This window comes from Balaenoptera physalus (genome assembly GCF_965194825.1).
Source record: "Balaenoptera physalus genome assembly, chromosome: 4".
Taxonomy (NCBI): Eukaryota; Metazoa; Chordata; class Mammalia; order Artiodactyla; family Balaenopteridae; genus Balaenoptera; species Balaenoptera physalus.
The window spans coordinates 32,390,319-32,405,326 of record NC_138891.1 but is presented as its reverse complement, the minus strand read 5'-3'; the positions used below and the strand labels follow the sequence as shown (position 1 = coordinate 32,405,326).

Genomic DNA, 15,008 nt, shown 5'->3' with positions numbered 1-15,008 from the left:
CTTGCTTTTAATGTTTCTACTGTTTCTTGACTGACACTAAGGAAGATGGGGTGGAAAAATCTAGTTCCCAACTAGGGCAGCAAGCCCAGGATTTTATTTTCAAAGTTTGGAGTGATTTCAAAAAATACCAGCTCCTTAAATTGTCAATTAATATAAGCTTAGAATTAAAAAAAAAAGTTTAAAATCATATATTCAGACGTCAGATGAAGAGAACAAAGGATATTAAACTGTCTGATAATAAACTAGTTATAGTACTGCTTTAAGAGATGAAGTGACCTGCAATTTCCAACTTTAAAACCTCAGGATTAAAAAAAAAAAAAGTTTGAGACCAATGGCCTTTATTTATAATCTATCTATGGTTTTAATAACTTGAATCAAAATATTTTAAATAATATGAGTAGAATATCTTTAAGAAAACCAAAAAATTGATAGTAATAGCAGAAATCAGAATCAGAATCAACAGAAACAAGTCTATTAATTAAAGCTGAGTAAAACAGTCACTGTAAATAACCAAAGGATGGAAAAGATTTCCAGCTGAAGTTTTCATTTTAATAGTCTTCTGTCTCTAAATTATTTTTGATGCTGAGATATTTAGGGGATCAAATGCATGTTGATTATGTATATTCCCAAAAATGGCATGAAATGTAACATGTTCAAGGGGAACAGGGGAAATATCTATTCCACTGGTATTTCTAGACTAAAAATTCTCAACATTCTAGCATTTTCAACCAAATCTCATTATCAAAAAATACACTTTGGTCATCTTGGTTTAAAGGAATTAGGTATTTGTTTTTTAGAATTGATAAAACCCAACAATCTCTGAAATGAGAGGACATAAAGTTTTACTTACCATCGCTTGTTCTATTTTGTTGTCAATGGCTACACCACCTCCCCCAGATGCACTGGAAAAAATTAGAATATTTCATTAAATTATTCTAAAAAATGTAAGCTCCCTTCCAACTCTTAAAATAATTAAAAACAATTGTGTTTTACTTAAAACCAAAAATAGTAATTTAAAGTAGGTTATTAGTCTATTCTCACAATTTCATACTCAGAGCTCTCGTTTTGAAAATGATCTCAATAAACAGATGGCTTGTAAAAATCTTTGTAGTTTCAATATTTCTAATTTGCCAATGACATATATATGCTACTTTAAAAAGTAACTCCCAATTCTATTCAGGAGTTCTCAATTCAGTGAACTTAAGATACATTTTGAATGAACAGTACCCTCTCCACATCTCTTCATTTACCAACTATATATTCTAATTGCCTTTCATGTGGAAATTCCAGTGGTTACTTATTGCATTAAATTCAGATGATGATTTTTCTACTATAGATTTTATATTTTAATGTCTGGTTTTTAAATTTTAAAAACTGGCTTATAAAAACGATTCAGAGGGCTTTTGGGCAAGCAGTACTTGCAGGATTGGTTAACAAGGAGCTCAACATTCTGGCAGACCTGTACGCTTTGACTGTAGTTTACTAGCTGGCAAAAATCACCTTACTAAGGTATGTGGTTTAGACCAATTTTTCCTAGAAAAAATTGGAAATAGTCTAGCTGGTAAGTACATCCCAAGTTTAAATATCACCTTAGCATTTCTGTGATAATGACACAGGAGGTTGAATAATTGTTCTCTTTGGCAGTTTATATTTTCCCATGTATATAGCAAGGATCTATATCCTTTTCTTGGTGTTTTTGTAAACTTTAAAGAATAGTTATTAGATTTTCTTTTAAATATAAATCGGATATGTTAATCTACTGTATCAATACAAAAAGAGGTCTTTAAACCATTTTTATACAAAACTTTTACTACATGCTCTTCATTTAGTATGTAGTGCTAAATTTAGGTGCTAATATATCTGAAGACTATTTTGCTTTAGATGATGTGGACCCTCAATGTTCTATCAGACTGAACCTCAGAAATATCCTGTCTGATGTAGTGGTGCCTTTTTTTATTATAATCTAAGTAGATCTGGTTATAATCCTGGTTCTGCTACTCAGTAATCAACTATTTAACTTCCCTGGACCCTCAGTTTCCTAATCTGTAAAATGAAGGGGCTGGTGTCAATGCCTCAGTGGACTTTGAACTTTTAAATCCTGAGTCAATGTGTGGAAAACACTAAGCTTGTTTATCTGAGCATTAACCACATTAATTACAGATACTACTTCACTTCTTGCTGCTGTTGCTAAGATGAAAAGGGGCTTCTGTATACCTAATAACTGGAAAGGATATATAGATCATTAATAAATACTTATATATGTTAGGCTTTAAATGCTTGTAGAGAGCAAAGTATGGCTTCATGTAACTATAAACTACAGAACTGTATAAACTTTAATGTAAAGTTCAGTTCAGACGCCATATAGATAAATTCACCAAACACTGGTCATAATTTGGCAAAAAAGATAGTGATAGGCATTTAGATTAGAATTTGCCTGAGAATCCTAGATTATACTTTATTTTTTACTTCTTTGTCAAGGAAAAAATGAAATAGTTTTAGTCATTTCATGACTTAAATACATTCAATTCTTTTAACACATCAGTTTTAAATAGAATATCTTAAATGCTAACTTTAACACCAGTTTTACATATTAATGAGCAAACAAAACAAAAAACCCAAATAAACCTCAAAAACCTTAAAAAAAGGTTTATTTCTTCTTCTTCTTTTTTGATAATTAAAACAAAACCTAGTCAGTTTCCAAACCATTCCCTCAGCTAAGGAACAATAATTAGCATCCTATTCTTTGCTGATATAATAACCTCTAGTCCTGACTCAGATCTCTTTTACTGCTACGGAGGAACAGGTTTGCAAAGTATAAATGGATCATGTTGAAGATATGTGTCTCTTAAAAGGTATTACTATTCCAATTTTGTTAAACACTGTACTTTAACAGAATCAAATCATTCACAGATACAATTACTATCACTATAGTCACCTTTGGCCACTCTGAACGCTGTTATCAGGAATCCTACAACCTACTGCAGAGGTTCTCAAACTTTAGCATGTACCAGAGTCATCTAGATGTTTTATTAAAACACAGATTGCTGGGCTCCACCTTTCAGATTCAGTAGGTCTGGGGTCGGGCCCAGGAAATTGCATTTCTAACAAGTTTCCAGGTGATGCCAATTCTGCTGCCAGACAAATCATACTTTGAGAACCACTGGCTTAGAGATGAAAATTAGAAGAGAAATAATAAAAAAACACCTAACTCTACTTAAAAAATTTCTTAGCCTTGTATGCAAAACCCTTTACGACCTTGACCTCAGCCTTCTATGGTCTCCTTTCCTCTCATACCCCATCTGGTATACTGTGTTATGGTCTTTCATAGCTATTTGCAGTCTGTGGAACACATGTCCTCTCAGGTTTCCATGGCTTTGCAGAAACTGCTCCCTCAGCTGGAAACGCTCACAGTTCCAATTCACCTGGCTATCTTTAACTTGTTCCTTAAGATGCTCAGCGCTGCCTCTTCTGCAACACCTTCTGATTTCCTAAGGTAGAACCAAATATTCCATCCCCTTTGTGGTCCACTAAAATCATCACAAACTTTCTATAGCGCATAACCAGGAAATTCTGGCTCCTCCATATACCCACTGTGAATTCTAGGAAATTATTTAACCTTTCTAGACCTCGTTTTTTTTTTTTAAATCTAAAATAAGGATTATATACCCCAATCCACAAAACTCCTGTGAGGATTAATTGAGTTTAAATAATACTACCACTGTTAACTCTATTAGACTGAGCTCCTTGAGGGAGGTGGATTATCTTCTTCACCTCTGTGAAGAAGTGAACAGTGCTTGGCACATAGGAGCTCAAATGCATACTGAAAGAGTCAATATGATAGTAATTGGATTAGAAACGATTACTGGTTCATGTTAGGAAGCCATTACATTTTTTTGAGTTTGAATAAATCAGTAGCTCTCCATGTGTGGTCCCTGGACCAGGAGCCACCAGCCTCATCTGGGTACTTGTTAGAAATGTAAGTATTCGGGGTCCACTCAGACCTACTGAATTAGATACTTTTGAGGTGGGACCCAAGAAATCTATTTTAATAACTCCTCCAGGTAATTTGAAAGAAACTAAAGTTTGAGAACCACTGCTTTAAATAGCCTGATTTTTAATAAAGATACCAATATGGTAGTTTTAAATATAAACAAATAAGAGTGTATTCTATTTCAAGATCCCAGAGCATGGTTTAAGATTGCTGTTTCAATGAGGGAAACAAGTTTTCCGTTGTGTTCAAAGTCAACATAGTGGTTTGGGCTTTATGCTCTTTTAAAATGAGAATGATCAGCCAAAGCAGAATGAATAATTTTCTTTCATTTGTTTCCCTGACCTAATGTTATAGTATTAGGCCTTGTTTTCTTTCTTATTATTGTATTCACCACACTATAACTAGATGCTTAACCTGTTTCCGCACTTAAGTTCCTTAAGGGAAGGCTTCCTAAGACTTTGTAACTATTCTGTTAAACTACAGAGTGCTATATAAAAAGGGATAATTTTTAAAAAGAAAGAAACTTTCTGTTACTATGGGTCTCTCTTTTAGAATAAAATCGTAACTGGATTAGCATTTACTAGATGAATAAAAAACTGTGGGTATGGAGGGAACGGACAGAAATACAGGACTATGGGAAAAAAAAGAATGACTAAATGACTTTTTATATAATGAATTTTCATTTACTGGAACTGCGGCTCCTGAAAGAACCAAATGAGCTTGAATTTAGTGTTTAAATAAAGTAAATTACAATCACATTCCTAAGAAAAGTAAAACTTAAAAGTATCAATGGTACACCAAGCTAGATTGGATTTCCATGCTGTTCATCTTTTAGTTCATCCCAACTGGCTCCCCACCACAGCTTTTCTTCCCAGGCCTGCTTACTCTCATCACAATAGATTACTTGCAATCTCACTGAGAAGACAAGAGGCCAGATAGGAACCTCTGCTCCGGCATCACAAGTTTCTTACATTTGCATCCTTCTTAAAAGGCTAACTGTTTCATCCATGCTCTCAGCTCAGTGACTCTGCAAATCATCCCGTCTTGCCTCTCTAAAAATTAAAACCAGTGAGGGCACAGTTAGGCTAACTTGATCTCACATTTAAGAAAAATTTTTTATGAGAAATCAACTTTTTTCTTTATTAATGTGGACAGAGACATCATGGCTACTGTTTAAGATAAAAATAGTGCAAATTTCTTCTCTATTACATTTTGGCTACGTTGTCTTTCTTCTCCTTTCTCCTCAATACAAATGCTTATTAAAAAAAAAATTATTTATTTACTTATTGGCCACAACCGCACAGCATGTGGGATCCTAGTTCCCTGAGCAGGGATCCAACCTGTGCCCCCTGCAGTGGAAGCGCTGAGTCTTAACCACTGGACCGCCAGGGAAATCCCACAAATGCTTATTAACAGAGCAACAGGGTAGAGGGAAAGAACACAAACGACTGCCCACTTCATGGCAGCACACACCGCTTAAGTGAGTCTTTACTACAAGCCTACTACAAGCAACACTCTCACTTTACAGTTGAGGAAAACTGAAGCCAAGTAACTTATTCAGACACAACCCTAGGGAGAGGATTAAAACCTAACCTAATTAATGTCAAAACATATGCTTTTCCTATCATAACAGTCAGATTGTGAAAGGAAGAAAGCAACTATCTATAATGACCTCAAAGAAATCCAGCGTTGTGTACATTGTGAAAAGTGCTTTAACCAAGCACCAAATGTTAGTTGTCAAACCATAACCGTGGATCCAAAGATTAAACTATGTTCATAATATGCCATTTATCTTATCTAGCATATTCCTAGAAGAGGTTCAGCTCTGAGAAAAGGGACTTGCTCAGTGATCTTTAGACAGCCAGTATAGTTCACCTACTGGCTAAGGACTAAAACGTTCTTTTGGTTTGTTAGAAAGATGAAGATATCTTAAGATTATATGGATCTATATGCAGAATATTATAAAAAAAAATTTACCTTGCTTTACTCCAAGACCCTCCTAAGTTTCTCTGTTGAATCACAACACAATTAAAAATCCACTACAGGAATTCCCCAAATTACAAAATAAAATGTTTTGTGATGAGAACTTATTTGAGTTGGCAAATCTCGTATATCAATACTTATGTTAAAGCTCCCTTACCCAAACCAGGTAAAATCAATTCTTCTTAAACTTACAAGTTGAAGCTACAATCTTTCTTGGAGGCCAGTCCTCAGGAATCAGGTACTGTTTCCAGTAAATCATCTACAACCTTAATCCCCTTGCCCTGCTGCAATAAGCTCTATAACATCATTAGTGCTAAAAATGCTTTAATTCTAATCTGGGCAACATTTTGCCTCTTCTCTAAGAAATGTATGTTTTGCTTTTTAGAAAGAAACTGTTAAGTCACTGATTGCAAAAAAATAAATCTAATGAATCTACAGCTCAGCAAGCCTATCAAGGTTAAAAAGGAAAAAATCCATCACCCTTCTGTAAGACGAATTTAAAAAACATTTACACTTTAACACAATTTAAGAGCAAATAACAATCCTCCTTCCAAAAAAGAGCCTAAATAGATAAAAATCATGTAGACAATCTCTGGCCAAATGCAAACCTCTGTGGTTAAGAATAAAACTATTAGACAAAGTTAACAGTAAATTAAGCTAAGAACTCAAAATTGTACATATTCTAATTATTAACCGTAAGTTCTACCAATGTAAAAACAACCTGTTTAATTTCATGATTTAAAAACTCACAAAAAGGCCCCATGGAGATTTTTATTATCAGTAACACAAAATAAGTGATTTTTGTGGATGATAAAAGCTATTATTCATGCTAAACAAGCAGGGAAAATGGCTACTCACAAAACTAAATGTTATTATTTTCTCAAGTAACCAATCTTACTGTGAAAAAAGCTTTTACCAAGGAACTACTAAAAACTGAGCTAAATACTTATATAAAGATTGATATTTGTTTTTATCATCTATAAAAACTTTGCTCACCAATGCCCTCAGCATATTTCACATTCATCTAATTAATTTCAGGTCAAAATCCTGACCAGAAAAGAATATTTAAAAAGAGGAAAAAAGGACACATGCTGTGGATTATACCAATGTCAATTTCCTGGCTTCAGGTATTATACTATAGCCATGCAAGATGTTATCACTGGGGGAGAACTGGGTAAAGGGGTACATGAGACCTCTCTGCACTTTTTTTTTTTTTTGCAACTTATTAATCTATAATTACTCAAAATAAAACTTTTAAAAAATATACATATACATGGTAAAGAATAAATTCAGAGAGTATACACAAAAAAGTATACCATCAATACAAAGTCCCTCTCCTACCTCAGACCCCCTTTGTCCAGAGTCAACCATATCATCTGTATTAATGACCTTAAAAAAGCCTATTTAGGAAGAATTTCTTTACTATTTTGGAGAGGAGTAGGAGAGGACTTTCTAACTATATGCCTCAAAATATATATATAAATATATTTTTAAAAAAGCATCTTAGGGCTTCCCTGGTGGCGCAGTGGTTGAGAGTCTGCCTGCCAATGCAGGGGACACGGGTTCGAGCCCCGGTCTGGGAAGATCCCACATGCCGCGGAGCAACTAGGCCCGTTAGCCACAATTGCTGAGCCTGCGCGTCTGGAGCCTGTGCTCCGCAACAAGAGAGGCCGCGATAGTGAGAGGCCCGCGCACCGCGATGAAGAGTAGCCCCCACTTGCCACAACTAGAGAAAGCCCTCGCACAGAAACGAAGACCCAACACAGCCAAAAATAAAATAAAATAAATAAATAATTAAAATAAAATAAAATAAAAAAGCATCTTTAATAATTTCCCTAAAATATAAAGTACTTCTAGGAATCTGCAAGACAAGAAGCCCAAACAGAAACACGGGTAGAATTCACATGAACGTTCACAAGACATGAAAAAATACTCAACATCTCATTCATAATAAAAATAGAGATTAAAACTATAATGTGATATTATTTCCCTAAACAGACTGGCAAACATACTAAAATTTAATACATAGTTAGTGAGGCTGTGGGAAAATGGGCCTTCTCTTCAGTGCTGGTGCAAAGTGGTATAATGGTATAACCCTTATAGAGAGCAATTTGGTTATATCTAATAAATTTTACACACAACACACCATTCACTCTTTGAGCCAGCAATCCTAAAAGTGGGAATTTATCCTATAGATATTTTTGCATACATAGGAAATAATGTATTTACAAAACTACTCATTACAACACTCGATAACAGCAGGCTTTTGATTAGCAATAGGGAAGGGGTTAAATAAATCACAGTATAGTCATCCATTCAATTTAATACTAGCCATTTATTAAAAAATACCTACAAGGATGCTTTTCTGTGTACTGAGATGGAAACAATGTATCTTGAAGATCCTTAAAGGTAAAGGTACAGATGTGTGTATATTATCATTTGTGTGAAGAGGGAGATAATATACATTGTATTTGCTTGTATATACAATAAAGAGACTAGAAGGACACATACACTAAGAAAGTGCTTATCTGTTTAGTTAAGTGCTTATCTGGAAGGCAGGCAGAAGGGCAACAGGGATAGAAGACTACTTTCTCTACACTTTGAAGAATACTGAAAAACACATTCCAAAATGAAAATGACTCATGAAGGAGTTATTTCCCTGTACAGTGTGAACTCAAGACATGAACAAATGGCAGACAGGAAACAAGAAAGGAAGAAAGGGAAGAGGATCAACAACTCCACTTGTATTTGGAACTATTTCCTTCTGAAAGATTAGGTACTATGTTTAACATACAAAATAACAATCAATATAAATAACATTTCTGATTTGTAAAATTTATTTCCTTAGCTTAGGGTGAATTAAAATCACTTAAAAATATGGTGTAAATAATGTTTATAACTCCCAGTATAGTTATTTCTGTTCAAAGTGACGCTAGTAAGTAAATAGTAAAAGTCTCTCCAATAAATATCTAAGATACAATAGGCTACATAACCTTACACAATGTTGCATTAAAAATGAATTCCAAAGAAGGTACAGATAAGATTAATACTAAGTTTACCTTCTTCTTCCAGATCTCTTTACACTTCAAAGTTATGATATTTTGGCAGAATTATTTTAGTATTTGGTAGTAAAATTCTGATATAATTATGTTTTTTTTTTTTCTTGAAGAGCTACTCTAAGGAAACAACTTAAAAACTAGCCAAACTAAACATTTTTTTTCTGTTAAAACAGTCAAGATGGAAGATGTAAAAATTTAGTCTGGAAAAACTGGAGACTTACACAAAAGTAAAAGAGCACAGCAATTTTACCATTACAGGCCAAACAGTCCAATAAACTCAGGAAGTTTGTTTAATATTCTATTACCTCAAGTTAAATACTTAAATGTAATAAGAACATGGAATCATATCTACTTAAGATAAATGAGCTTATACACTAGTTAGTTATTTCTTATTAGACTAACATTAGGCAAGCTTTGACACAACGAAAAAGTTATTTCCTTCCTCTGAGTCAGATTGAAAAACAAAAGGGTGTGAGAAAGGGGTAGGAGGAGGGGGTGGCATTTTCCCCAATGTTGGAGTGCTTACATTTAGAGCAGACTCTCTTGAAAGAGATTTCATTTTACTGTTTACACAGCAGCAACAGGTAATTTGATGATAGCATAATTATGGGGGAGTGAAGGATACATAACCAAGGGGCTTAAGTCCAAATTAAAAATTTGACACTATAGTCTTGGCTACTTTAATTTACTTCCTGGAGACTGGGAAAACAGTATTATGATTGACAATTATCTAGACTGAGATGTACACTGGTACCTGAGAGTAAAAAAAAGGAGAGGGATTAGAAAGGAATTTTGCCAAATGATGTCTAGTTCAGAATAACTGACAAAAACCTAAATAACATAGTTATATTGAAAAGTAATATAGTGGATGTACTGATAGTTTCATATATTCATTCTAGATATTCTAAAACCACTCCTTTAGTCTGCTGGGATAGAAGCTGATGGTTAACCAACTTCTAAAAACATCAGAATTTATGGGACCTCCCTGATGGTACAGTGGTTAAGACTCCACCCTTCCAATGCAGGGGGCGAGGGTTCGATTCCTGGTCAGGGAATTAAGAACTCACATGCCACACGGCACAGCCAAAAAATAAAATTAAAAATAAATAAATAAAACATCAGAATTTAGCGATTAAAGTACTGTATACTTTAGTAAAAGATCTATGGTTTTCCATACTATTTTAAGGACTATCTGTCCTACGAACTACAAAAGTTTAATAGAAGAGAAAAATTCAATGAAAATTCTTAATATGAATGAAGACATTAAAAACACATGAGTTCAAAAATTTCTCCAGCTGTGTTAGGAAAAGGATAAAGATTAAGAAAAAGCCTTCCAGGGAAAGGACTATGTTTAACAGCCATTTTGTAGTTAAGATCAGTTCTCCTTTAAAAGGTTAACAATATAGTATTCCTTCCCTTTGACTATGAGGAAATCACAGCACTTTCACCACCTAAGGAAATGTTCATGGTGTAAGTATATAAAAATGAACAAAACTGGAGAAAGAACATAATAAAATAGAATGTCAAGGGACACCAAGGGGGGAAAGTGGCGGGGGGTGGTGGTGGTGGTGGGATGAATTGGGAGATTGGGATTGACATGTATACACTGCTGTGTATAAAATGGATAACTAATAAGAGCCTGCTGCATAAAAAAATGAGTAAAATAAAATTCAAAGAGAAAAAAAAAAAGAATGTCAAGGGAAATAAAAACAAAAACGTAAAGCTCTTAAGATTTGCATTTCATTTCAGAGACCAACAAGCATTGAATAAATTTTCACTTGGCAGTGGGCCTATTATAAAAACAACCTATGTAGCTAAATTCATCTAACATTTCTAAAGTAACGCAGAATTCTTCAGCAATGACATACAAATGGGCCAAAGGGGGGAAAAATCAGGAACTAGTTTACTATAAATTTCTAATGCTAACCTTTACATTATCCCACCCCACTTCCTCCCAGTTCCAAATGCCTGCTCAACTTTTGAACTGGATAGCCTAAACTCCTTTACGACCCTCCATGGTTTACTTTTACTCTCTTTGTTCATACTGTTTCTCACTCTCTAAGTACTTCTGTGGAAACTCTACCATTCTTTTATAGATTTCAGCTCAAATATTTTCTCTTCTGTAAAGGCTTCTCTAACCCTTCCAGAAGTAGTATAGTAGTATAGTAAGTCATGCTCCACACTACACTTATGGCACTAACCACATAGGCTATGTTTTAACAGTTGCATCTGTCTCCTACCAGACAAAGCTCTACTGGCTGTACAAAAATCTACCATGAGGCTGGCAGCCATTTAATAAAGAATGCCACAGATACTTGGACTCAAAAACTGTATACTTGGAATTTGAGTCCTAAATATATACTTGCTACTCTGGGACCCCCTCCCCTTTTTTTTTTAGCTATAACATGAGGTAGCTGTATTAGATCAAAGCCACTTCCTACACTTAATGGCAAAACTGACTTTTTCCAAGCACTCCTTGGTATTTAATAAACATGGGTAATGCTATTATTTTAACTAAACTCAATAAATGATTGGGGAAACATTCCTTAATCTCATTCTTCATTTTCAGTCTGAAACTACACTTGCCATATGTTCTTGCTGCCTAATATTAACATCTAATCCATATATCTAGGTAATCCAAATTCCTTTGGAAGTAACAGGTCATAAATCCTGAACAAACTTTTGCCTTTTATTTCCTAATAGCCAAATCTCAGTAACATTTACCTTTCTAGGTGACACTTTTGCTAAAAAAAAAAAAAGTTCCAATCTGTCGCCTCTGCACACGCCCAATACTCAACAAATACTGGGTGGAAGAACATGAAGTTAGATAGTGTCCACCAGTTGGAAGATCACTAGATGTGGAATTAGCAAATACACATTGCAACTTGGCCTCACCTCAGATTTGCTGTGTCCAGAGGTAAGTTATTCTCATTGGGCTTTTTTTCTTTCATCATTAGTTTTAGAGACTTTTTATGAAACTTAGTGTAACCACTCAAATGTGGTGTTTTGTGTTATGTGTGTGTGTGTGTGTGTAGGGGGGGCAGGGTTAGTGAGAAGGAAGGATAGTAACACTCAAGACAGGTCTTAAAAAAGTTACCTAAGCAAGCAAAGGGGAATAAGGGATAGCAGGACACTGCCAAATGCTTGGTCACAGGGATTAATAAGCAAGGGAAAATGAAAGGTTTTATAACTGAAGCACAGAGAGTCTGTGAGAAATCAGAGGGATGATAAATGAAAGAGACTCATCTATAACAAAGAAAATGCCAAGGATGACTGCAGTTTTTAGCATGGAGCAACTAAGGAGTGGGGAAATGGTTAATGTGTCACAGGAAGATGGTTAGATTTCTTGAGGGATGGGGAGTGAGTGGCAGAGAAACGTGAGATGAAAATGAGAAATTTGAAGTTACATTTGGGACTTTTGAATTTTGAGACATCTGGGCTATAGATCATGGTGGAGAAATAAAGAAAGAAGGTTGAGAAATAAGGAATGGTTGCTAGCAATAGGCATCTAGAACTCTAATCGCTGGTGACGAGTCTAGATTTGAGAGTTATCAGAATGTGGTAGGTAGCTCAAATTGTGAGAGATGAGTTTGGTTAAAGAGTAAAGACAAATAAGGGCCAAAAAACTGGAGGAGACTAGCAGGTAAAGAGTTGTAGAAGATGGGATGGGAAGAAACTACCCTTTCTTGGGAAAGCTAATTATTTCTTTTGCTGAATGGCCTCACATTTGCCTCTTCTTTCTCAAGCATTCCACGTTCTATTTTTTTTCCACTCAGCAGCTATTCTTGAACAAATCCTCTCAATCCCATTTCCATGATGAGGCCTAACCAAATGAGTCAAAATGAGACTATCCCCTTGAATATTAAATGCCAAATACCAGTGAAGCGCACACAGATAATTTTTGCTCATGTTATAGCTAATCTCTTCATTTATGTCCATTTCTTGAAGATGCAGAGATATTATTTAAAATAGCTTCACAGAAAAAACATAATTCTATGGACAATATACTTGACAAAGCAAAATTAGCCACTAGAGTTATCTGACTAAAACCCAGCTTTTGTTCCTAGGTTAATAATTAATCTTTCTTTGCCACCTTATGTCCCTTCCTAATCTGTCCCCAAAGTCCAAGGATAGTAATAAATGAAAATGGAGGTTATCAAGGAACTGTTTCAAAGTAGGGATAAACCCAGAAGAATAAAAGTATCATGAGGTTTTTTTAAAGAGATAGTTGCTTCATTAAGGGACAGCACCAAAGCATGGTCATTACCCTTCAATAAAATGAAGAGAATATTCTATCAGGGAAAAAATCTGGTCTATTTTACTTTTAATAAATCAATGAATGTTTTGCATTTGCGATGTTTTAAAAATTTAGGTTGGTTTGGGTTTGAGCAAAGAATTAAATTGCTGATCTTCAACAAATACAAGAAAAGTATTGTGAAGAAATGCCCTAAAGAGTTAAAACTGTCTAGGTTATCACTTTACTACCACTTGGCCTAACTCTCTTTTGCTCTCTACTTCACTGTGGGGGTGAGACAGCTTACCTCTCAGCAGCTGCCGAAACAAAAGGTTGAATTCTAAAAGAGTAATAAAGTGGTTTAAGAATACAGGCTTTAGAATTAGACAAGCTGGTTTTAAAATCCCAACTCCACTACCTACTAATGAAGTGATCCTACCAAGTTAACATACTGAAACCAGTTTCCTCATCTGTAAAATGGGGTCACGGTTGTACTACTTTAAAGGATTACTGTGAGGATTATATGAGACTTTTTACAATAGTAGACACTTAAAAAATTTTTGTTCCTTCTATTGTTTGGATCAATTTGGATTTTGACACTATATAAGGTCTACTATCCCAGTGTATCTTGGATTACAAATGAAGCAGTGACGTACAAATAAAAATTATGATTAGTATTAAGAAACAACCTTTGTATTTATGTCTCACCCAAATAAAGAAATAATCCTAGTTATGCTTTAAATTTACTTGATTTCTTTGTACTCAATCAAATGTTAAAGATTCAATGCAGTCACAAAATATATGCTAATAAAAATTGTTTGACTTGAGATTTAAACTTACATCTATTTATTAAGCACAGCATTCTGTGGATTGAACATTAGTAAAATTCTTATTGATCCTCGATAGAATCTCAAAATTTCATTGTTCAGAATATAAATAATCTTAACCTACTGGGGGAAATTTTTCCAAAGGCCACTGAGATATAACTGAATTGGTTTAATTCAACATAAAAACTTCCAAAAAACTGTTTAGCTGAAACTATCTCATGCCTTTCTTTAGTGTTACATGACATTACAACAATAAATATTACTAAAAACAACTCAAAGGAGTGGGATAAAGTGTTGTTTTGCTTCTAAACCACATTTACTCTAGTTGAGAATCACTGCTTTAGAATTACCTAACTCAAAAAGGAATTCTGGTATAGGACAATAAAGAAAAGTATAAAGTAGCAGTATTATAAAATCAAAAGGGTTATAAGGTTTTTTTTACTCAAGGAGAACTGTACTCAGATACGTACATTTTCAGTGGCAAAAAGTTTTTAACAGCTAACTACTTTTTCTCACTTCTTTCTTTCTTTATTTTGTTTTTTGGCCGCTCGGCTTGAGGGATCTTAGTTCCCTAACCAGGGATTGAACCCGGGCCCCCCGGCAGTGAAAGCACCAAGTCCTAACTACTGGACCACCAAGGAATTCCCTACTTTTTCTCATTTCAATCTAAATCCACATCCTTGAATTATTCTAGGCAATAACAATTCTGTAAGATAGACATGGTTAATGGCAGAACTTTACAATAGTTTGTAGGCATCAATTTACATAAAAATTTTATGATGATTTCTAGACTTACATCATGACTTGAAATTTGTTAAATCAATTTAGATTCTAGAGATAAGAATGAAATGAAATGGGATGCTTTACCAACATAATCTTTGCTCTCTTCCTTTCTTGCCAACAGGCCCCATCCC

At 34.5% G+C, this 15,008-nt stretch overlaps 1 protein-coding gene across 5 annotated transcripts in view; it reads right to left on the bottom strand.

The window, feature by feature from the left end:
* TSC22D2 (TSC22 domain family member 2) overlaps window positions 1–15,008 on the bottom strand; it is a 49,448-nt gene that overhangs the window by 1,640 nt on the left and 32,800 nt on the right. For 3 of the 5 annotated variants that reach the window (XM_082459538.1, XM_082459539.1, XM_082459540.1), the window contains one exon: window positions 851–902. The exons of 1 other annotated variant lie outside the window; for it this stretch is intronic. In XM_082459538.1, the coding sequence (XP_082315664.1) occupies window positions 851–902 (52 nt within the window). Of the gene's footprint in view, window positions 1–850; window positions 903–15,008 lie in introns of those variants that run through there. One more of the 5 variants, XR_014262907.1, reaches the window with a different exon arrangement.